The sequence below is a fragment of the Lissotriton vulgaris genome, chromosome 7 (assembly GCF_964263255.1).
Source record: "Lissotriton vulgaris chromosome 7, aLisVul1.2, whole genome shotgun sequence".
Classification (NCBI taxonomy): domain Eukaryota; kingdom Metazoa; phylum Chordata; class Amphibia; order Caudata; family Salamandridae; genus Lissotriton; species Lissotriton vulgaris.
In genome coordinates, this window is record NC_141695.1 from 401,342,686 (window position 1) to 401,363,635 (window position 20,950).

General features: G+C 47.5%; 1 protein-coding gene across 1 annotated transcript in view; it reads right to left on the bottom strand.

Moving 5' to 3' along the window:
* SYNGR4 (synaptogyrin 4) overlaps window positions 1-20,950 on the bottom strand; it is a 509,205-nt gene that overhangs the window by 172,699 nt on the left and 315,556 nt on the right. Inside the window, exon 3 of the mRNA XM_086928694.1 lies at window positions 15,745-15,982. Coding sequence (XP_086784820.1) covers window positions 15,745-15,982 — 238 coding nt within the window. The remainder of the gene's footprint in view (window positions 1-15,744; window positions 15,983-20,950) is intronic.

Here is a 20,950-nt window from a genome sequence, read left to right on the forward strand (position 1 = left end):
CGTTCTCTCAGGTCTCCTGATAAAAATGGTATCTGACTTGTATCGGTGGGCCAAGTGCCCTCAACAGGAAATGGCCCAAAACGTACTGTGGAGACTTCAGAAATATTTACTACAAAAAGACATGGTTTTGCAAGGGCGACACCTGCCCTTTTGATCCTGCGCTTGGCAGCTATCTAGGAAAACCTACCAAACCCAGACATTTCTGAAAACTAGACACCCGGAGAAGTCCAGGGAGGTATGGCTTGCATAGATCGCCCAAGGTTTTCTTTGTGAGGATTGGTGGACGTTGCGCCTGCATAGCCTACAACTCCCAGAATGCCCCCTGAGGTGGAGGCAGAGCAGCATCCTTAAAAGGACGCGATGCGCACGGTGTGGGATGCGTAATTTTGGATTTGAACCTGTCGCATTAGTGCAACCAGTTTTTTCCCGAAAGCAGTTGACGACGCACGGATGCGTCTTTCCCTGGAACCTTATCAAGTTCTGAAGTTGTTTACCGGAGCTGGAGTAGAATTCCAGTCTCAGTAAGAGGTCTACTTTCCTGGATTCTTTGATCTAGGCATGATATCTTCTAAAAGAAGATTTGGAGGCATCTCTTGAAGTGCTGTCTCGCCTGATTCCCCATCTTCTCTCGAGCTGCTTAAAGTAAAGTTTGGAGTATCGTAAGTCTTCCATGTACCAGCAGGCTTGCGCTATTATTCTTGCTTGCCTAACTTTCCTAAGGGGAGTCAGTGTGTTGGCGCAGTCTGAGATCCAGTTGTTGAATGTGGTTAGGTCATTCTGTAGGTCGCGGGAGAGGATGGGCTGGTTGGATCTGAGAGTGTGAGTCCAGTCTGCCTATTCCAGTTGTGTCTGAAGTAACTGGCTTGCTTTCGCTTGCTGGGGTGCGGTGTGTTGATGTGGAAGTTTACAATGGAGTGACCCGTCCATGTGAGTGGGATGAGGTGGCTGAAGGTGACCTTGTTACTGGCTGTGAAGAGGGGGTTGAAACTCATTGGTTCTGATGGCGATGCGATTGATGAAGTAGGTTGCTAAAAGTAGTGTAGGTCCTATAGGTCGGTAAGCGAGGATGCCTGTGATGGTCGTGGCTTGGCTGAATTGCAGTTGGAAATGCATGTGTTTGATGAATGTCCGTTGAAGTGGTGCAGTTGATGGTATCTTGGTAGGTGATCGCAAGACCGCCTCAGGGTATATAGAGCCTGTCTACATAGGACAACCTGGGGGCCACGAGAGATGGCTGTGGCGACGGCAGGAGTGGATGATGGGTTGAATCAGGTTTCAGTGTGAAAAAGGATGCCCAATTATTGTGTGGGTCGATGTGATCTCAGACCTCAATGGCGTGCTTAAAGAGAAAAATGCATGCATGCGAAATGCTGTGTGTCGTGTGGTGGGTGGAGTGGGAGTGTTGCTGCATAAGAAGTGCCAATGAGTGCATGAGAAAGATCCTAACATGGAGTGAGGTGTGGAGCAAGGGCAGCACACGTGGCAGTGACAGGGGATAAGTGCTTGCCAATCATCCGATGTATAGAGGTGGCGGTTGGTCGGACCAGGCTCTGTGGCGTTGTGCGCCGTTTAGGTGCAGATGGGCTTGCCTTTGGCACACCAGCAGCCATCATTAAGTAGGTCCTTGGAGGGGGAGCAGCTTAGGGGGTGGGCTAGGGAGGTGGAGGGAATTAGAAGTCAGGAGAAGGCAAAAGGAAGACGCAGGAGAAACAGGTAAGGAGAGGAGGGAGGCAGGAAGGCACGGTAGGGGAGAGGTGGGAAAGTCCCTGGAGCAAATGGAAAAAAGAGGAGAAAAACAGTCATATGCACAAAAACAAGGAATAAGCACAAAACAGGCACATAAATGTTGCAAAGCACAAAAAGGGGACAAAAATGAGACAAAGCACAAAATGGCCACAAAAGACAAGGCAAAGCACAAAATGGGCACAATAACGAGACAGAGCACAAAACGGGCATTAAAGACTGGGCAAAGCACCAAAAGGACACAATAATGAGATGAATCGAGAGTGAAAGGCAGTACAAGCGAGAGCAGGCAGACAGAAGCGGGAACAAGAGTATGGGAAGTGTCAACAAGGCCAAGAGTGAGAGCAAGAGGATAGCAGTGGGAGGGGGCGAGAGAGGGAGTGAAACGAGGTCAAATGTCAAATGTTCTTATATAGCGCACAAATCACCGTTAGGTCTCATGGCGCTAGCAACAGACGAAACGGTAGATCACACAACAATCCGCAACTAGTGGCTACTAAGGAAAAAGCCAAGTTTTGAGTTTCTTACGGAAACATTTTTGGTCAGTAGTGGAAGAAATGTGTTCGGGAAGTTTGTTCCATAGTAAGGGAGCCAGACCTCTGTTACGTGAGGTTCGACCTCGAGGAAGACGGCTGGCTCTGAAAGGGCCTTAGACTTGTTGGAGTACCAGTCCAGGTAAGTGGGAGATGGGGCCTCTAAATGAGACCAGATGAAGAGATTGAAATACAGGAAAAATTTTACCATAGCTTTAAAAATGTTTGTTTGTACATGGGTATTTATAGAGCACAACCCTAGATGGGAAGGAGAGAAGTGATTAACCTACTTTCATGGACAAAACAATTGCGCCTGTGTAAATAGTTAGAGTAGGAGGGAGGATGACTTTGCATACACACCATGTGCCCAGAGGCATCAGGCTGATACTTTTCGCTGACGGGTGAGATGTTTTAATTGAAGAGATGCATGGCAGGAGTATCGCAAGCTGCAAATACGCAAGAAAGATTATGAGAGAATGGTATATTCCACAGCATTCATTTGGGAAGACCAACCAAAAATGTAGCAAGCAACAAAAAGAAAACGCAGAGAGAACTAAAAATTGGAGCAACAGGCACTAGGGCAAAGAAGGAAGTAAAACTCCAAAAAGAGTAAGCTATGCCGAGAAAAGTTCAAGAACTGCTGACAATTTGAAGACAGTCCTCTAAAATTATGCATTGGTCAGTCAAATGAAGAACAATAAGCTTTAACAATTACAATAAGCTTTAACAATTGGGTCGCCGTCGTAGCAGTCAACAAATCACTAAAGCAGGGAGCAATCCCAAACATGCATGATGCCAAGACATTGTTTGTCCCTGTCCCCTGCTGGCCTCTCTTGCACCATGTGGTAGCCTTTCCCAAAGCTGGAGGCTTTTACAATCTCCTCAATAATACCAATTTTGATCAACTCTCATGACAGCAGTGATCCTTGAAAACGATACAATTCTATATATGTAAATTTGGAAAAACACCTGAGATAGCAGTGCTGCATTTTATCTTTAAAAATCACACATTCCCACCTTGATAACGTACTGTTTGATTGGTTCTTATATGGCCAATGAAAGTGCGGCTGTCAAGTCAAAATGTGGAATGGGTGAAAAAGGTGATGCAAATAACAGTTGAAAGATTTAAGATGTAAAACAGTAAGCATTTAATTATTCTAATAAATGGCATGACCAATGTAGATATTGGCGAAATGTATTCAGAATGTTGTGGCAACATCTGAAAACCCAACATTTTGTCAGTTTAAACATTTTAAATGTTTTGAATGCAACAGATTTAATATCTGTATGGTTGTTGGAATACAACCCCTCAAATGATGATCCTTACTGATTTGTACGTTCTGGAGCCCATTCATAAACTGCATTTCGCAGTATGTGAAGTAGTTCTACCTTGTACTGCAAAAATCTATTCACAACCCTACGAGCAGAGACCTCTGCTTCTTCTATCTCTACTGGGTGTACATTTCTGCCAGGGTGGCGGTGATCTCTGCACACCCAGGTATATAAATTAGTAATGAATGTGGAAGAGACATGAGACAGGCGCTGGGAAATGTGGACTATTTACTCCTAAACGTGGTGGGTTTATGGAAATTTTAGAAGGGATTTAGAAAAGTACATTCTTATACGAACAATCTCCCAAAATACCATTGCTATTCACAAGCTATACTTCTAAAGTTACTACAGCTGTAAAGGGATTAAAACAGGTTTAAATGTAGTATAACCCAGTCTTGGAGTCCGTTAAGCACCACACATGGCCATTCACAGGGACTGCAACAAACTACCACAGAAAACAATGGAGGCAGGAAAACAGAATACTGTCCCATAGGAACCAAGGCAAAATATTTAACATTTGATATATATTTATTATATTTGGTTTGAAGAAGGCGCTTTTGCACCAAAACGTGTCACCAATAGAAAAGTTACATATTTTGAAACTATCTCGTAATGTGGGCATGGTTCCTTGAACAAGGATTGCCATATATATTTTAATTATATATATTTATTCAATAACCTTTTAAGTATTTTAAAAGTTAGAAATAAACCTAATTTAAAAAATAAATTACAATCTTATTCTTCTATGAAAAATAGTTGAAATGATATAAACACAATTTTCAACATTAAAAATAAAAAACGCTAGTAAGGGTGGAATTTTTTATTGATTTTTTTTTTTTTTTTTTTGAAATAATTTTTATTGTAGACATACCTGTACAGGTCATTACACATAGAAGTATCATCATAAATGTAGCAGACTTTCAACTTGCTTCATCAATCTGTACACAGCCTACATGCCCACAACCCTGGGGTTGGGCGGCAATGATGTCTCTGCTCGTCCACACCTGACGTTCCATATGAAGGAGTAATCAGTGTCCGGATTACTGTGTATGCCTACTTTTATAGTCCTACCTAACTACGCGCTAATCCCCAACTCCCTTTCCCTGCGCAAAGCCCCGAACTCCCCCCCCAACCAATCCCACCCACCACCACCTGCCTGAGGTTCCATTGCGACCATTCCTGGATTGCTAGTGTCATCCCCCCTGCATACCTGCTGCGCCTAGGGCCTCAGTCCACCTCCTCCGTCCCATCCGCCCCGGGGGCCTCCCCCTCATCATCAGCCTCGCTGTCCCTAAGTGCCTGCACCATTACTTCCCACGAGGTAGCAGTGTCAGCTGCTGTTGGGCTAGGGTTCCTACGCGCAAGCTGGTACCTATGTGTGCTGTCTGCCGAGGCCCATTTCAGAAATTCCTGCCGCCACCTCCGCGGAGTTGGCCCCACTCTCGCCTTCCAGTTCTTCGTGATCTCCCTCTTGGCCACCATCAGTCCCATGTCTATAAACTTACTGGTGAGTTTATTCTTGGGGGTGTGGGGGAACCAGTGCAAGAGACATTCCGCTGGACCGTATTCTATGGATCTGTCAGTCACCTCATTCAACACCTCTCCTATGTCCTGCCAATATTCCCGCAGGGCCGGGCATGCCCACAGCATGTGCACCAGTTCGGCCCCCTCTTCCGGGCACCTAGGGCAGGCCGCTGTCTCATCTCCAAAATACCGCCTGATTCTGCCCGGGGTCATGTACGCCCTGTGCAGCACATAGTAGTGGATTAGCTGGAACCTAGCGTTCCTCGTGCTGTTGCGAGCCCTGCGGACAAGTTGCTCCCACGTTGTGTCAGGTATTTCCCTTCCTAGGTCCGCTTCCCATTTGGCTTTGAGGGATGCGAGTGGAGGGGTATTCTCTCTGAGCATCCGATTATAGAGGCACGTTACCGCCTTGATCGTGCCTGCCGCCATCATGGTGTATTGGCACGCCGCTGCCGTCCCAGGTTCCTCCAATCCCGTGCCCCAGTGGGCCTGCATCGCCCTGGTTACGGCTGCGTGCAGCAGAAATCCCCCTCTCGGGATGCCAAAGCGATCTGTCAGCTCCTGGAATGGGAGCAGTGCGCCATTTTCAAACAGGTCCCCAACCACCTGTATTCCCGCTTCCTCCCATTCCTGTAGGTGCGACCAGTCGCCGCCATGTGGTAGGGCCGTAAGCATGCCCAGGGGGATCTCGGGCGCATATGGGCGCTGGATACCCGCTCTCTTTTGGGCCCGGTTCCAGCATTGTCGGTACGTGCGCTGCTCCAGTGACAAATCCCGACTGTCCAGCCGCTGTTGGAGGGTTACATATGCTAGGACATGTCTGGGCGTCCCCCGTAAGCTTTCATCCTCTGGGCCCCGGAACACCCGCGCTACTTCCTGCGTGAAGACTTGCAGTTGGGCTGCTAGGTAATATAGCTCAAAGTCCGGTACCGCAAGCCCCCCCTCATCCTTCGGACGAGAAAGCGTGGCCAGCGCTACTCTGCACCGACCCGTTCCCCAGATGAACGCCGTAATCAGAGACTTAAGTTGTCTAAAGAAAGAGCCGGGTAGCCAGATTGGGAGCGTCCGGAAATAATACAGTAATCTCGGCAGGGCGACCATCTTAAGTAGTGATATCCGGCCCGCTACCGACAGTGGTAACGTGGCCCAAAAGGCCATACAGCCCTTCAGTCCACGCATGCAGCGCCCCAGGTTGCCCTCAAGCAAGTCTCCCGGTTTGTGGTAAACGTGGACCCCCAGATATTTTATACAGGTAGGGCTCCAGATCGCCTCGGATCGGTGCTGTGGCTGGGCAGTGCCCTCCAGGAGCGGGAACAAGCTCGTTTTGGGCCAGTTAACCCTTAGGCCCGACATCTCTCCGAAGCTCTCCAGCAGGGCTTCCGCTCTCTGCAGGTCCTCCACACCGTCGCTGAGGAACAGCAGTAGGTCATCGGCATATAGCGAGATGAAATGGTGTCCGTCTCGGGCCCGCACTCCGCGAGTATGCTGCCCTGTCCGGGCCGCAGCCGCCAGCGGCTCAATAGCCAGCGCAAATAACAGCGGCGAGAGGGAACAGCCCTGACGTGTGCCCCGCTCCACTGGGTAGCGGAGGGATACAGTCGAACCCACCTTCACTCTTGCCATCGCCCCCGCATAAAGGACCTTCGTCCAGTGAATGTAACCGGCACCCAGCCCGAGGCGCTCCATAACAGCATATAGGTAGTCCCACTCGAGGCTGTCGAAGGCCTTTTCGATGTCGACTGAGAGGACCAGCTCCGTCCCTGCCCCGCCGTCGAGCCCATCCATGATACGGACAAGCCTTCTGATATTCAGTGAGGTGTTGCGCTGTGGTATAAATCCGTTCTGGTCGCCGTGTACAAGCCCCGTCATATGAGGCAGGAGCCTCGCCGCTAGTATGGAGCTCAGGATTTTATAATCCGCTGTGAGCATGGAGAGTGGTCGGTAGGACGCAGGGTCAGCGCCCTCCCTGCCGGGTTTCAATAGTGGGACCACTAACGCCTCCCGCATCGACTGCGGCAGCCGGCCCGTCGCCTTGGCCTCTCTATAGACAGTCAGGAGCCGTGGTGCCAGCGCGTCCAGGTACTTGCTATAGAACTCTATAGGGAGTCCATCAATTCCCGGCGATTTGTTCCTTGCCATGCGCCGCACCGCCGCCCGTATCTCCCCCACGTCTATATCAGACCCTAAATCTTTCGCCTGGTCCGCCTCCAGCCGGTGCAGGGGCAGGTCAGCCAGGAAGGGGTCCACCAGCCCCGTCCTGTCTCCCGGGGTACTCTGGTATAGACCCTCGTAATATTGCTGAAAGCCGTTGACTATGCCCAGCTGTGTGTGTTGCACCACGCCCGCTGTGTCCCTCAGTTGGAGTATGGGAGCGCACCGTCTTGTGGGGTTCGAGAGCCATGCCAGGAGCGTGCCCGCCTTATCGCCTTCAACATGGGAGCGCAGTACATATCGCTTGTAGTCGAAGGCTCGAAGTCTCTCCACTTCAACGGCCACTGCCTCCTTGGCCGCACATAGAGCCTCCTGGAGGTCTGGGTGTCCGGGCCGCCTCTTCTCTACCTCTCTAAGCGTAGTGTCCGCCTTAGTCAAGTCGCCCAGCAGTACTTTCCGCACACCTACATAATCCTTAATACAAATACCCCTCACCACTACCTTCAAGGCGTCCCATTCCGTCGCTCTAGAGGTCGCCGTCCCTGCATTCTCTGCGAAATATAGGTCCACTCCCTCCGCTAGGGCCTCCCCGAAGAGGGGGTCCTCTAGGGTCTCCGGCCTCAGTTTCCAGAGCGGAATCCTGGGCTTCTCCGCTATCCATGCTAGCCGGATTAGGAGCGGGTTATGGTCCGAAACTGTTCTCGAGAGATACTCTGAACCGGTGACGCTCGGCAGCACCCCCCGGGAGCAGAGCATCGTGTCCAGACGGACATGCAAGTCATGGAGCCCGGAGAAAAACGAATAATCCCGGTCAGTCGGGTGTTGCCCTCTCCAAATATCTATTAGCTCCCAGCTCTCCTGCCATTCCCTCCTCCCTCTAGATAGCCTATGAACTGGGGAGTCACGTAGGGGGGGGTGGGACCTATCCAGCAAGGGGTCGGCAATGGAATTAAAGTCGCCTCCCAGCAGGACCGGGCCCGCCAAGGAGTGGGCCAGCGTCCCTGACAGTGTCGCTAGGAAAGCCAGTTGGTCCGTGTTCGGGGCGTATATACTAGCCAGCACAATATCCTTACCTTCTAGCTTCCCCTCCACCACCACGTACCTCCCGTCCTGGTCCACCCATTGGCGCGTTAGTTGGAAAGGGGTGCCCGCTCTAACCCATATAAGCACTCCCCGCGCATAGGCCGAGTAGCTGGTGTGGAAAACCTGTCCCCGCCATCTCCTCTGTAACGCCACCCCCTCTTGTCGTGTGAGATGCGTCTCCTGCAGCATTGCAATGTGTACTCCCCTCCGCACTAAATAGGCATGCACTTTATGTCTACGCTGCATGGTGTGTAGGCCCCGGACATTCCAGGTAATACAGTTCAATCCATTCACATTAGCCATTGTCCCGGTGGTCTAGTCGTAACCCTCTCCCCAGATCCTGCCCTTCGGCGGTGGTGGTGCCCCCCCTGAACAAAACAAAACATTGCATCTGCCCTCCCCATGGTGCACCCAGGGTCAACAACCTCAAGAAAAGTAAACAGTCCCCAACTGTGGTACCCCCCCCCCCTCCCCCAGAACAGGCCCCAATATTGATATATCAGTCCCCATCCAAACTCCCAAACCTGATGACCCAGGTCTCAACTACACAGCCGTAGCCGTGGGTGCCTTAAGGGCTTTCGGAGCGCGGCCTCGTCCAGAGGGGGGCTGCGCCGCCTCGCTCCCCGTCTCCTCCCCTGTTCCACATGGTCGCCCTGCCCCGAGCCCTGCGGTGTGCCCCGGCCCCCACTGTGTGCTCAGGCAATGGTTCCCCTCCCAGTCATTTCAAACATTACCCATGCTGCATCAACGGAAGTTCATATGTTCAGGATCTCATCCGCCGTTTGCGGTGTCACCCGCGGCCCCTCTGCGCGGTGAATCCCCGAAAGGTCCGACTCCGATCCAGAGGCCGATACGTGAGTGTCCGAGTCCATGGCCCCCCTGGATTCAGGGCCCTCCGCTCGACCAATCTTCTCGACTTCCAGTAGCGCGGCCTGCCGTTCCGCCTCAGTCTGGGAGGCCGTGGGTCCCAGCTTCCCCCGCCCTCGTTTCCATAGTCTCCTCGATTTCCGCAGCCGCTTGGGCGAGCGCTCTCGTTCCTTTTCCCGCTCTTCTCGTGCCTTGGCGCCATCAGTCCCGGCCTTGTACGTCTCCCACCACTCCCAGGCTTCCGCTGACGTCGCGAAGAAGATCGCCTTGTCGTCCACTACTATTCTGAGCCTAGCTGGGAAAAGCAAGGAGTAGGCAATCCCTTCAGCCCGCAGCTCCTTCTTGATTGTGAGGAAGGAGGCCCGTTGCTTCTGCGTCTCAAAGGTGAAATCTGGGAAAAGCGTGACTGCGCTGTTCGCTATCTGGAAAGGGCCATCCTCTCGAGCTTTCCGTAGGAGCAGATCTCTGTCCTTGTGGTGCAGCAACTTGGCTATAATCGGTCTAGGTGGGAGCCCTGGCTTGGGCGGTCCCGAGGGGACCCTGTGCGCTCGCTCCAGAGTGAAGAACGGCGAGAGCCCCTCCGGCGCCACCACTGACTTCAGCCATTCCTCCATGTAGGCAACCAAGTTCCCCGACCCCTCCGTCTCTGGCACGCCTACGATCCGCACATTGCTGCGCCGGCTTCGATTTTCCGCGTCCTCGGCTCGCCGTTCCAGGGTGCGTATGCGGTCCAGGGCGTCCGTTAGTTTATTTTCCATCGCCTTATGAGCCGGTGCCAGGTCACTCAGCGCCACTTCGGTATCCTTGACCCTGTCTTTTAGTTTGTCGTGGTCCGCTCGAAGCAGGCCCAGCCCCGACGCCACCTGCGCAATGTCATTATGAAGCGCGTCCCTGGTGGCCGAAATGGCGTCCAAGATCCGATCCTGCAGTCTCTGCAGGTCCGTCTGCTCAGCGGGGCCCCCTTCTGCCATACTCGACGACGCCGCCTCCTCCGCCTTGGTTCTCGGTTTCCCCAAAGCCGCCGGCCTCCTCGCTCCCGCCTGCCACGTCCGCCTGTTATTCGTGCGGTCAGCTCCTGCGCGCTGTGGGGTCTTGCTGCTCAGTCACTTCCCCAGTGGGAGCGTCCACCGTGGTGTCCGATCCCCGGGTGCTGTGGGGGATCGCTCTCACTACCCTGGAGCGGCGCGTTAGGCTGGTCGCGCCCTCGGTCGTCTGGCGTTGTTAGAGATCCCTCAGTGGCCCATGGGCTCCTCCGTTATGTCCCCACTCGCTCGCTCACCGGGCTCCCGCTGCGGGGGGTAGGGGGGGGGGGCGCCAAGGTGGGCAGCGCCGTGCCCCGACTCCCCGGGATCCCCTCTCCAGGCGGCACTCCGCTCACCTGATGGGTTGGCTGGCAATCAGGGCCGGGCCGATGCTCCAGGTCCCGCTCTCCCTGCCAAGGAGTCTGTCTGGAAGTCGCGCCTGCAGCGGCGCGTCCGGGTGGCTCTCCTCGTCCCCACACGTCCTCGCTGCACTCCGCGGCCGCGGACCTAGGATCGCCTCCCGCTGTGCGGGGGATCGGCGCTGCCGGCTATCGCGTCTCTTCAGTGCCCGCCGGCGTTGCGACCTGCTGTGCAGCCCTCGGTGCTCCGGGGCGCCGTCGCGGCAGCCATCTTGTGTGGCGCAGTTCGCCTCTCCGCATCAGCGATCGGCGGTCTGCCTCGGCGCTGCGGGTCCGCCGGCCGCCCAAGCCTCGCCCAGCTGGCCTCCGATGATCTCTCTGCCGGCGCCGGGGCACCCACGGGCTCTCCGGCCCCTGTGTCAGGATTTTCGCGGGGAAGAGGCACGGAGCTTCGAGCTCACGCCGCCATCTCCCTCGGCGCTCAAGCCACGCCCCCGGAATTTTTTATTGATTACTGTTTAAAAATAGTTATTCATAAATGAAATTAATATATTTAAATAAATTATTTTATACCTAGTTAATTTGATGAGTTAATGTGCTGTAATTTTTTCTTTCCTTAGTTCTAAGATAAAAATACATATTTAAAATAATTTGCATGTCATGTTATAAATTTCAATTTATGAATTTATATTAATATATATATATATATATATATATATATATTCACTGAAAAAACCATAGGTTATAGACCATATATAGTTAGGAATTCGCATTTACAAAACCTTATTTTACTCACACAAAACCATTGAAATTCCATATATAGTTAGTTGCACTAACTATATATCGCGCACCCGCAATCCACTGCTGGTGATGTCCCATATTACATCATTCATGACATGGTCAGTGACATCACTGATGACATCACAGATGACATCTCAAATGACATCACTGATGACATCTCAAATGACATCACTGATGACATCTCATTTGACATTACTGATCACATCACTGATGATATCATTCATGTGATAATACGATGAACCTCTTCAGACTCTAATATAACCTTAGATACAATCAGTGTAAACAGACACTCACAGACTGTCACTCATCCATGGAGTTACTCACACACCTAGTCAGTCATGCAAAGAATCAGTCACACCTCCATTTCCTCAACTATACAGTTATACAAACTTTACTTATTCAAACATATACTAACACATATTTACTCTCTTATACAATCCCTGATACAAGTTCACAATGATCCATACAGCCACTCACACATTCACTGGCTCTTATGCACAGTTATTTATATATGTCAACTCTCACATGTACTGTGTTTTACATATGTACTTACTTTGACATGTAGCACTGAGATATCCATTCACTCACCAATACACTCATGCATACAGTCAACCGCCCATACAGCTGTTTCCACATGCACTTTTGAAACCATACATCTAGTGAATCAACTGCTCACACATCTATGCACAGAGTCATACACCTCCCAGCCACCCACACACACACTCAGTCTCCCATACAAATACTTGGGCAACCAATCAATAACCCATATAGTTACTCATATAGCTACTTATCAACACATGCAACAGTTTACAGAACAACAGACATAATGATGGACAAATTAAGACAGTTTAGTCACTAACCCATGCACTCAGTGAGACACATTTAATCACTCACTCATACAGTCAGTCATGCACCTACTAAATCCTTCATCCAGACACTTATACATCCACTCATTCTTCAATATGTAAGACATATTTTAACTTTACAGAAACATACAGTCACTGGATGTTGTCATCAGTGATGTCATCAGTGATGTCATTTGAGATGTCATCAGTGATGTCATCAGTGATGTCACTGACCATGTCATGAATGATGTAATATGTGACATCATCAGCAGTGGATTGCGGGTGCGCGATATATAGTTAGTGCAACTAACTATATATGGAATTTCAATGGTTTTGTGTGAGTAAAATAAGGTTTTGTAAATGCGAATTCCTAACTATATATGGTCTATAACCTATGGTTTTTTCAGTGAATTTTCAAGGTTTTGTAAATGCTAATTCCTAACTATATATGGTCTATAACCTATGTTTTTTTCAGTGAATTTTCAAGGTTTTGTAAATGCTAATTCCTAACTATATATGGTCTATAGCCTATGTTTTTTTCAGTGAATATATATATATACATACATATATAAACATATATCATCTGTATATCTATATAAATACAAACATAAATGCATGCATACATATACTTATATGCATACAGATGCATGTTATTTACATGAAAGTTGAAAAAACACTAATAAAAGCAAAGCTAAAAAGCCACCTCATTACAAACAGAATGGCTTTAACTTAAACGAGGGCGAGATCTATTGCATTTTCAATGCTTGTTTACTTTGGTTCCATCAAGAAGGCATTCAGATGTGTCACACATTTGCCATAAATTCTGAATGTTAGCACTCTAGTTGCACATTAGATCACTGTAGTAAAGCTACTGCTCACCAGGGACGTCTGCTGCTGGTATTCAAAGTGCATGTTTCAGTCTGCATGTCAGAATTTTTTTAATGAAATAGAAGAGGATTTGAGAAGTCACTCAAAATGATCCCTAATTTTTCTTTCTGAAGCACTAATCATACTTTCTATAGCAAAATTAACCCCCTCATGTTGTTCCTTTTTAAATTGAGTGTTTTCAGACTTACCACTTTATTCCAATCAAGATGGCTTCTGGTGTGCCATACTTTTGTCATAAGTAAGACTGTTAGCGCTCTAGTTGTTCTTTAGAACACTCTGGGACATTCTGTCATTGGGCTATACTTGGGGTACATCTGGGTGATATTTGGGCTACATTTAGGCTCTTTTGTCTCTGGTGGCCATCTTGGGAGACTGTATGTCAGAATTTTTTAATGAAATTGAAGAGGGTTTGAGAAGTCACTCAAAATGTGCCCTAATTTTTCTTTCTGCAGCACTAATCATAATTCATATGGCAAAATATACCCCCTCATTTTGTTCCTTTTTAAATTAAATGTTTTAAGAGTTACCACTTATTCCCATCACGATGGCTCCAGGTGTGCTATACCTTTGTAATAAGTAGGACTGTTAGCGCTCTAGTTGTTCTTTAGAACACTATGGGACATTCTGTCATTGGGCTATACTTGGGCTACATCTGGGTGATATTTGGGCTACATTTGGGCTCTTTTGTCTCTGGTGGCCATTTTGGGAGACTGCATGTCAAAATGTTTTAATGAAATAGAAAAGGATTTGAGAAGTCACTCAAAATGTGCCCTAATTTTTCATTCTGCAGCACTAATCATACTTTCTATGGCAAAATATACCCCCTCATGTTGTTTCTTTTTAAATTAAATGTTTTAAGAGTTACCACTTTATTCCAATCAAGATGGCTTCAGGTGTGCCAGACCTTTTCAATAAGTAGGACTGTTAGCGCTCTAGTTGTTCTTTAGAACACTCTGGGACATTCTGTCATTGGGCTATACTTGGGCTACATCTGGGTGATATTTGGGCTACATTTGGGCACTTTTGTCTCTGGTGGCCATTTTGGGAGACTGCATGTCAGAATGTTTTAATGAAATAGAAAAGGATTTGAGAAGTCACTCAAAATGTGCCCTAATTTTTCATTCTGCAGCACTAATCATACTTTCTATGGCAAAATATACCCCCTCATGTTGTTTCTTTTTAAATTAAATGTTTTAAGAGTTACCACTTTATTCCAATCAAGATGGCTTCAGGTGTGCCATACCTTTGTAATAAGTAGGACTGTTAGCGCTCTAGTTGTTCTTTAGAACACTCTAGGAGGCTGCAGTAGAACACAAAGGAATCAACTGACAGTCTCTGTCCTTGTTGGATGTACATGTTTTACTGAGAATGTCAGACTTCATTTTCACATGACTGAGAAAGATAATGTGAATTTACAGAAAATATGCTTTCAGTTTAGCTTATAGATCCCCTTCCAAACCACTGTGGGAAAATCATGAGATATTAGTTTTCTTTCAAACAATATTCATGATATCACAGCAGAAGGTTTTTTCACATGGTAAAATCACCTTAGAACCCACCACAATTCCTAAAACGAGTATGGTACCATCAACAAATGATTTATAATGTAACTAAAGTCCTAAAACCCTCTATTAACTACAATGCTTTTTAATGAGGTGCTATCATGTATATTGGTCCCAAGATGGCTGCCAACACTTCTTGGATGAAGTGCTGACAGCCAATCAGATCAGATGTGTGGTTAGGCTCCGCCCAGATATATATCTTTTTTTGAACCTAAATTACTCAAAATCCACTGGAGCACATATATTGAGACATAGCAAAGGCACATCGGGCTAACAGTCCCTACAATTTTGCCAAGTTTCGTGCAAATCCATTCAGCCGTTCGAGCTAAAAGTGAGGCCAACCGCCCTATGGAAATTAACATGGGAAAAACGCGTTTTGGGACCCCCATTTTTTCTCGGCCCCCCCTTGATGAAACCCCCCCAAATTGTCAGGGGCTGCTCAGAAACAAAATGTTCCATTTTCCTGAAAATTTCAGCCAATTCCGTCCACAAACGCCAAAGTTATTAGACATAGAATTTTCAAAAATCCCATAGAGAAAAAATCCTAACTATATATACCTACTGGCGACCGCCAGTAGGTAATATATATATATATATATATATATATATATATATATATATATATATATATATATATATATATATATATATATATATATATATATATATATATATATTTTTTTTTTACAGATTAGTAAACTTCACAAATTTTCCCTATACTTTCTCCCAAGGAGATCAACACCAATGTGTAAAAAGTTACTAGAAGAATATTTCACTTTTAAATCCTGTTGCAGGTGACATATGGGTGTAAATCTACAGTTCGATATGGTGAGTGGAAAAAATGTGTAGGGTTACACCTAGGTCTAGTAGTAAATACACACTATAGGGATTTTCAGAGCTTGTCTAAATTTCATGAGAGAAGTTTTTATGCAATGCAAACACATTAACACAAAGTTATGCCAAAATCTGCATCTCTGATATTCAAACATGAATCCTTGTTAATAAAAGGGTGCAAGTCAAACCAAGTCACTTACTACATATGATTAGATCCGTAAGCATGATGCACTTCTGAATTCTGGGTTGAATAATGTAACCCTCAGAGGCGTCCAGTGCCAGGAAGAGACAGCACCACATGAATCCCAGGATACCCATTGCAATCCCGAAGGTGCATGCTCTAAAGTTGTCATTCAAGATGCAGTGCAATTTTGATGTATTTGGCATATTTTGGTACCCATTATTCACCAGGGAGCCAGCCACAATCAAAGACATAATCTGTGAACGAGAAAAACGAAAAGGAATTCATATGGTTAAAAAACACAGGCATTTTCATTCCCCATGAATGTCGTTTCTAACAATATTTATCATCAGTTTATGAATGTTAATCTTCTAGCACTCTACTTAGGCCTGACATTACGGTATATCACTTCACCAGAAACAGACTTGCTGCTACTTATATTTGCAACTGGAAATCCAATATGAACCAAGAAAAAATAGTACATATCTTTGCCTTTATTCAGTGCATTGTAGATAACACAAGCTACATTTAAACATTGTTGTTCCCACTACCGATCTAACAAAGGTGTTCACCAGACTTAGCCACTGAAAAAAAAATCCCATTCAATCCTGCGTTCCAAAGTCAGACAAATTCAATATTGGAAATATATAAGGGATATCAAGGTAAATCATGGTTGTAATTACCCATGTTTTCATACATTAGAGAGGATCTCATCTGCATCTCCTAAATCCCACTGCTATATTCTACATTACATTTATAAAGGGTGCAAAATGAACATGCATCCCATAACAGTGGTTGGAAACGCTGTTCAAGTACCAAAAACATAACGTAAGCTAACCTCAAAAAGAATGAACATTAGGTACATCTCGCAAATCAGATAGTGGGGATAAATAAACATGTTTGGGGTGTATATTAGCACCCCTGTAAACATACTCCAGCTCGGTACAGAATGTTACGCCACTAACCTACTTTTCATATAAGAGGTACACATTACTCCTCCATCTTGTACAAAACACTGATAAGCTCTAGCAATCCCCTTCAATACAGCAAGTAGACTTGACATTCTATGGACCCCTATATCGTCGCTTGCAAGCAACATCACTGATCTAGACACTTTGGCTTGGAGTGGGGATTCCACTAGAAAACATAGTAACACATCTAACTGGAACAACAGAAATAATGTAAGCTCATGGCAATCTCCCCGCTTTCAAAAATGTCTCATGAATGAATGAATATTGGACTTGTAAAGGGCGAAACTTAGCCCAAGGGCGTCAAGGCGCTATAAGCGGAGCATAAAGGTGCAGACAAGGAAACATGCTCATGCTGAAGACTGTGAAAAAAGCCAGGTCTTAAAGGCTTTACGGAAGAGAGAATGAGACGCTTTTGGGAGGCAGTTCTACAGGTTAGCAGCAGCAAAGGAAAAAGCTCTTCCTCCCCATTTAACCTTCTTAAATCTCGGTACTAGAAGCAGGTTTTTATCTGCGGACCGAAGCGGCCTGCTAGGAACATAGCGGTGTACAATAGCCTTTATCGCCTCAGGACCTGAACCGTGGTAGGCATCGTGAGTCAAGCACAAAGTCTTAAATAAGATCCAACGGTCCATGGGCAGCCAGTGCAACAACCTAATGGAGGCTGAGACAGAATGATATTTTGGTAAATTCATCACCAGCCCGGCTGCAGCTTTCTTCACCATCTGCAGACGTCGCACAAGGCCCTTGTTAATGCCCAAATATGGGGCATTACAATAGTCCAATCTGGACGTTACCAGGGCAATGACTGCCTGCTTACGTGCCTCAAAAGAGAGAAAATGGGAGATTTTTCTCAGGATACTACTGATCCCAAAACAGGTAGAGACTGTCCTACCAACCTGCAAGCGCAGAGACAGTGAATTGTCCACAATGACCCCAAGGTTATTCTCATGAGAAATTGGGCGGGGACAGACGCCAAGCGCGTCTGGCCACCAGTCACTGGACCAAATCTCCTGTTTACTCCCAAAGATCAGGACCTCCGTCTTTTCTCTGTTTAATTTCAGAAAAATGTTCACCATCCAGGAGGAGACTGCCTACATACAGTTCCTAAAGTTAAGGGCCGTATCCTTCACACTATGCGAAATAGACATTATTTGGGTGTTGTCCGCATAGGTCAGCACCTCTAGCCCACTAGATCTCACAACCTTTACAAGAGGTGCAACATAGATATTAAAAAGGTTTGGGCTCAGAGAGGAGCCCTGAGGAACACTGCAGCGCAAAGGTTTGGGGGCTGAATAGAATTGACCAAGCTTCACCATCTGAGCCATCTCACTAAAAAAGGAAGGCAGAAGCCCCAAGGCCGAGCCCCCATTACCTATCTCTCTGATGCGATCAATCAGCCTACGAGGAGACAGAGTATCAAAGGCCGCGGTGAGGTCAAGTAGAACAAGCAAGGTATGTGCCCTGAGTCCACTTAAGTCCGGATGTTGTCGAAAACAGCCGTCAATGCTGGTTCCGTACTATGGTGGCATCTGAACCCATGTTGAGAGCCATCGAGTAGGTGGTGATCTTTTAGACAGGTGCTAAGATGAAAGTTTAGGTAGGATTCCAGAATCTTAGCTGGAACCGGAAGTAAGGAGATTGGCTGGTAGTTCTTCACTTCACCCGGATCCAGAGAGGGCTTCTTCTAAAGCGGCTTCACTATGGCCGTTTTCCACAGGGTAGATATTGCCCCTCTGAGATAGTGAGATTAAGAACATCATTCAGATGGGGAATGATGATGTCACCGCCAGTTTTTAACACTTTGAGACGACATGGATCCAGAGGGGAATCCGATTTCACCGGTTCTAACAACCGGTCAGTCACCTCAGCGGACATACGGGGAAAAGAGAGGAGACTTGGAGATCCCTCAATGAGCGAGGCCTTGTTGGGGAGGAGAGTGTGCTGATCAGGCAACCCCACAATGGCGTTGGAGGCTACAAGCGAGGAGTAGATGTCTGAGATCTTTGTAAGGAAAAAGTCAGATCTTTTACCACACCGCTCCTGGGAAAATTTTGAGGGGTCAATGACCCAGGGAGAGGTAAGAGAGTTTATTACCTTAAAGAGATCCCTAGAGAATTTCATAGATTCAGTAGTCTTAGAAAAGTATAGTCTCTTTTCCTCCATAATGGCTGATTAGTATTCCTTTAGACCCTGTTTATGCAATTCCCTACTCAGCGGATCAAGATCAACACACCAGAGCCTCTCCTGTTTGCTACAACTCTGTCTCAACTTTCTAAGTCTATCCGTAAATCAGGGAGTAGAGTATTTTTTCCTTGCTAATTAGTGCAGCAAGTCTGTCCATTGCAGCTGACAGTTGTTGTGATAGCTCCACAGCTGCCAAATTAGCATCATGTTGCTTAGTAAGCTCTAAATTATCAAGAGTGGAAAGCGACTCCTTACTTATGAGGCTGAAATTCCTCCTTTCTTCCGACGGCCTATTGCCTGAGAGAGCCATCACTGATGCCATGAAGTGTAGATCAAAAGGAATGGCAAAGTGGTCAGACCAAACTAGGGGGATGGGTTCCCCCACCCTTAAACGAGGGTCATTAGAGAAGACACCGCCAAGTAAGTGTCCCGCTATATGGTTGGGTTTTCTGACCAGCTGTAAAAAGCCACAGCAGCCCAGGGTTTCTAAAAGACTTTGGGTATCCTTACAGTGAATATTCTCTAAGTGGAAATTAAAATCCTCCAAAAGGGTAAAATTGGATCTTTCTCAGTAGGGTTCTAAAAGACTACTAAAATCCTGCCCAAAGGAAGCCCTAGAGCCCGGTTGCCTATAACATAGGATGTCAGATAAGCTTTCCGTAGGGTGTAGATTAACACCTTGGCTGCTATGGGTTTTCCCCTCCTGTGCTTATTTGTGAGCTTTCCCATTATACATGACGAGCTCAGCTCGTCATCAGCACAGCTCAACCGTGCCTCATGACGAGCTGAGCTCGTCATGAGCATCGAAGGGGTTAATAGAAAAGTAAAAGGCCTAGTAGATATCAGGGGGAGTGTGGCAGATCAAAGTTTCTCTATAAAGAATGCCCACACCCCCTCCCCGCCGACCTGCCCTGTCCATTCTAGCAAGGGTGTACCCAGTGGGGATAGCATCTGCTAGGTCAGGGCCAGTGGCGACAGCGGCCCAAAGATTGGCTTCTTTGCTGAGACAAAGTCTCTGAAGGCAATCTTGTTTTTAATCAGGGATCTGGCAATAATGAGATAGCCTTGCACAATCTGTTCTATGGGGGGGGGGGGTGAGCTGATAGTATTTTGGTCCATGGAGATGTTAGGAGCCAGCTTAAAAGAGATGTTGCATCCTATGCATGCTAAGTGCCGCTTATTGGCTAGGATCTCCAAGTCAAAGGAGTGAAAACAGGGAGCATGTTCTGGCCGAAGATCTACCAATACCTTTCTAGAGTAATGAATCCGTCTCAGCTGGTCAGAGGTAGACAGGGCAGCATCTCCTGCGTGAAGCGCAGTCCTAGCCCAGACGGGCACAGGCGGGCTTGCCCTTGGCCCGCCGGCGTAGTGCCCGCTGCCCGCGTCCATTGCGCAACGAGCCGGCCATGCTGCTTAAATAGTCTAGAATGACTAGAGCGCTAAATTCCCTAGCTCTGCCCCCTGAACACCGGTGTACGCTGGCGCCCTCCACAACAAACAGGACAAACCCGCGGTGGAACGGGGCGCTGGCGAAAGCAAAGGAGGCACTGAGAGGGAAGCAGATCCCCTGCAAGGTAGGAGGGAGCGAGGAGCGAGGCGCTAAGTAAAATATAAAAGTGCATTAGCAGCAGGCCCCAGTCAAGGTTTTAAGATCTCACCAATGTTTTAAAAAAGAATAATGTTAAAATAATAGAGCAATTAAAATACAAATCACGTTAGCAGTAGCATGGTGTCTGCACGCGTCTGCTGCGCGACGAGCCGGCCATGCTGCTTAAATAGTGTAGAATGACTAAAGAGCTAAATTCCCCGCCTCCGCCCCCTGAACACCGGAAGGAGCCTAAGTGTACGCCGGCGCCCTCCACAACAAACGGGAAAACCATGGTGTCTGCACGCGTCCGCATACAGACACTGCTAACAAAGACGTCATCCCACCATCGAAAACCCAGCATAGAAAATGATTTAGTAAAGACTGATTCAGAAGTAGTACTACATAGGGGGGCTGGAAACTGAGAGTGGTCTAATACTCAATTTCCAAAGTGCACTAACCGGGCTCCACACAATATTTATTTC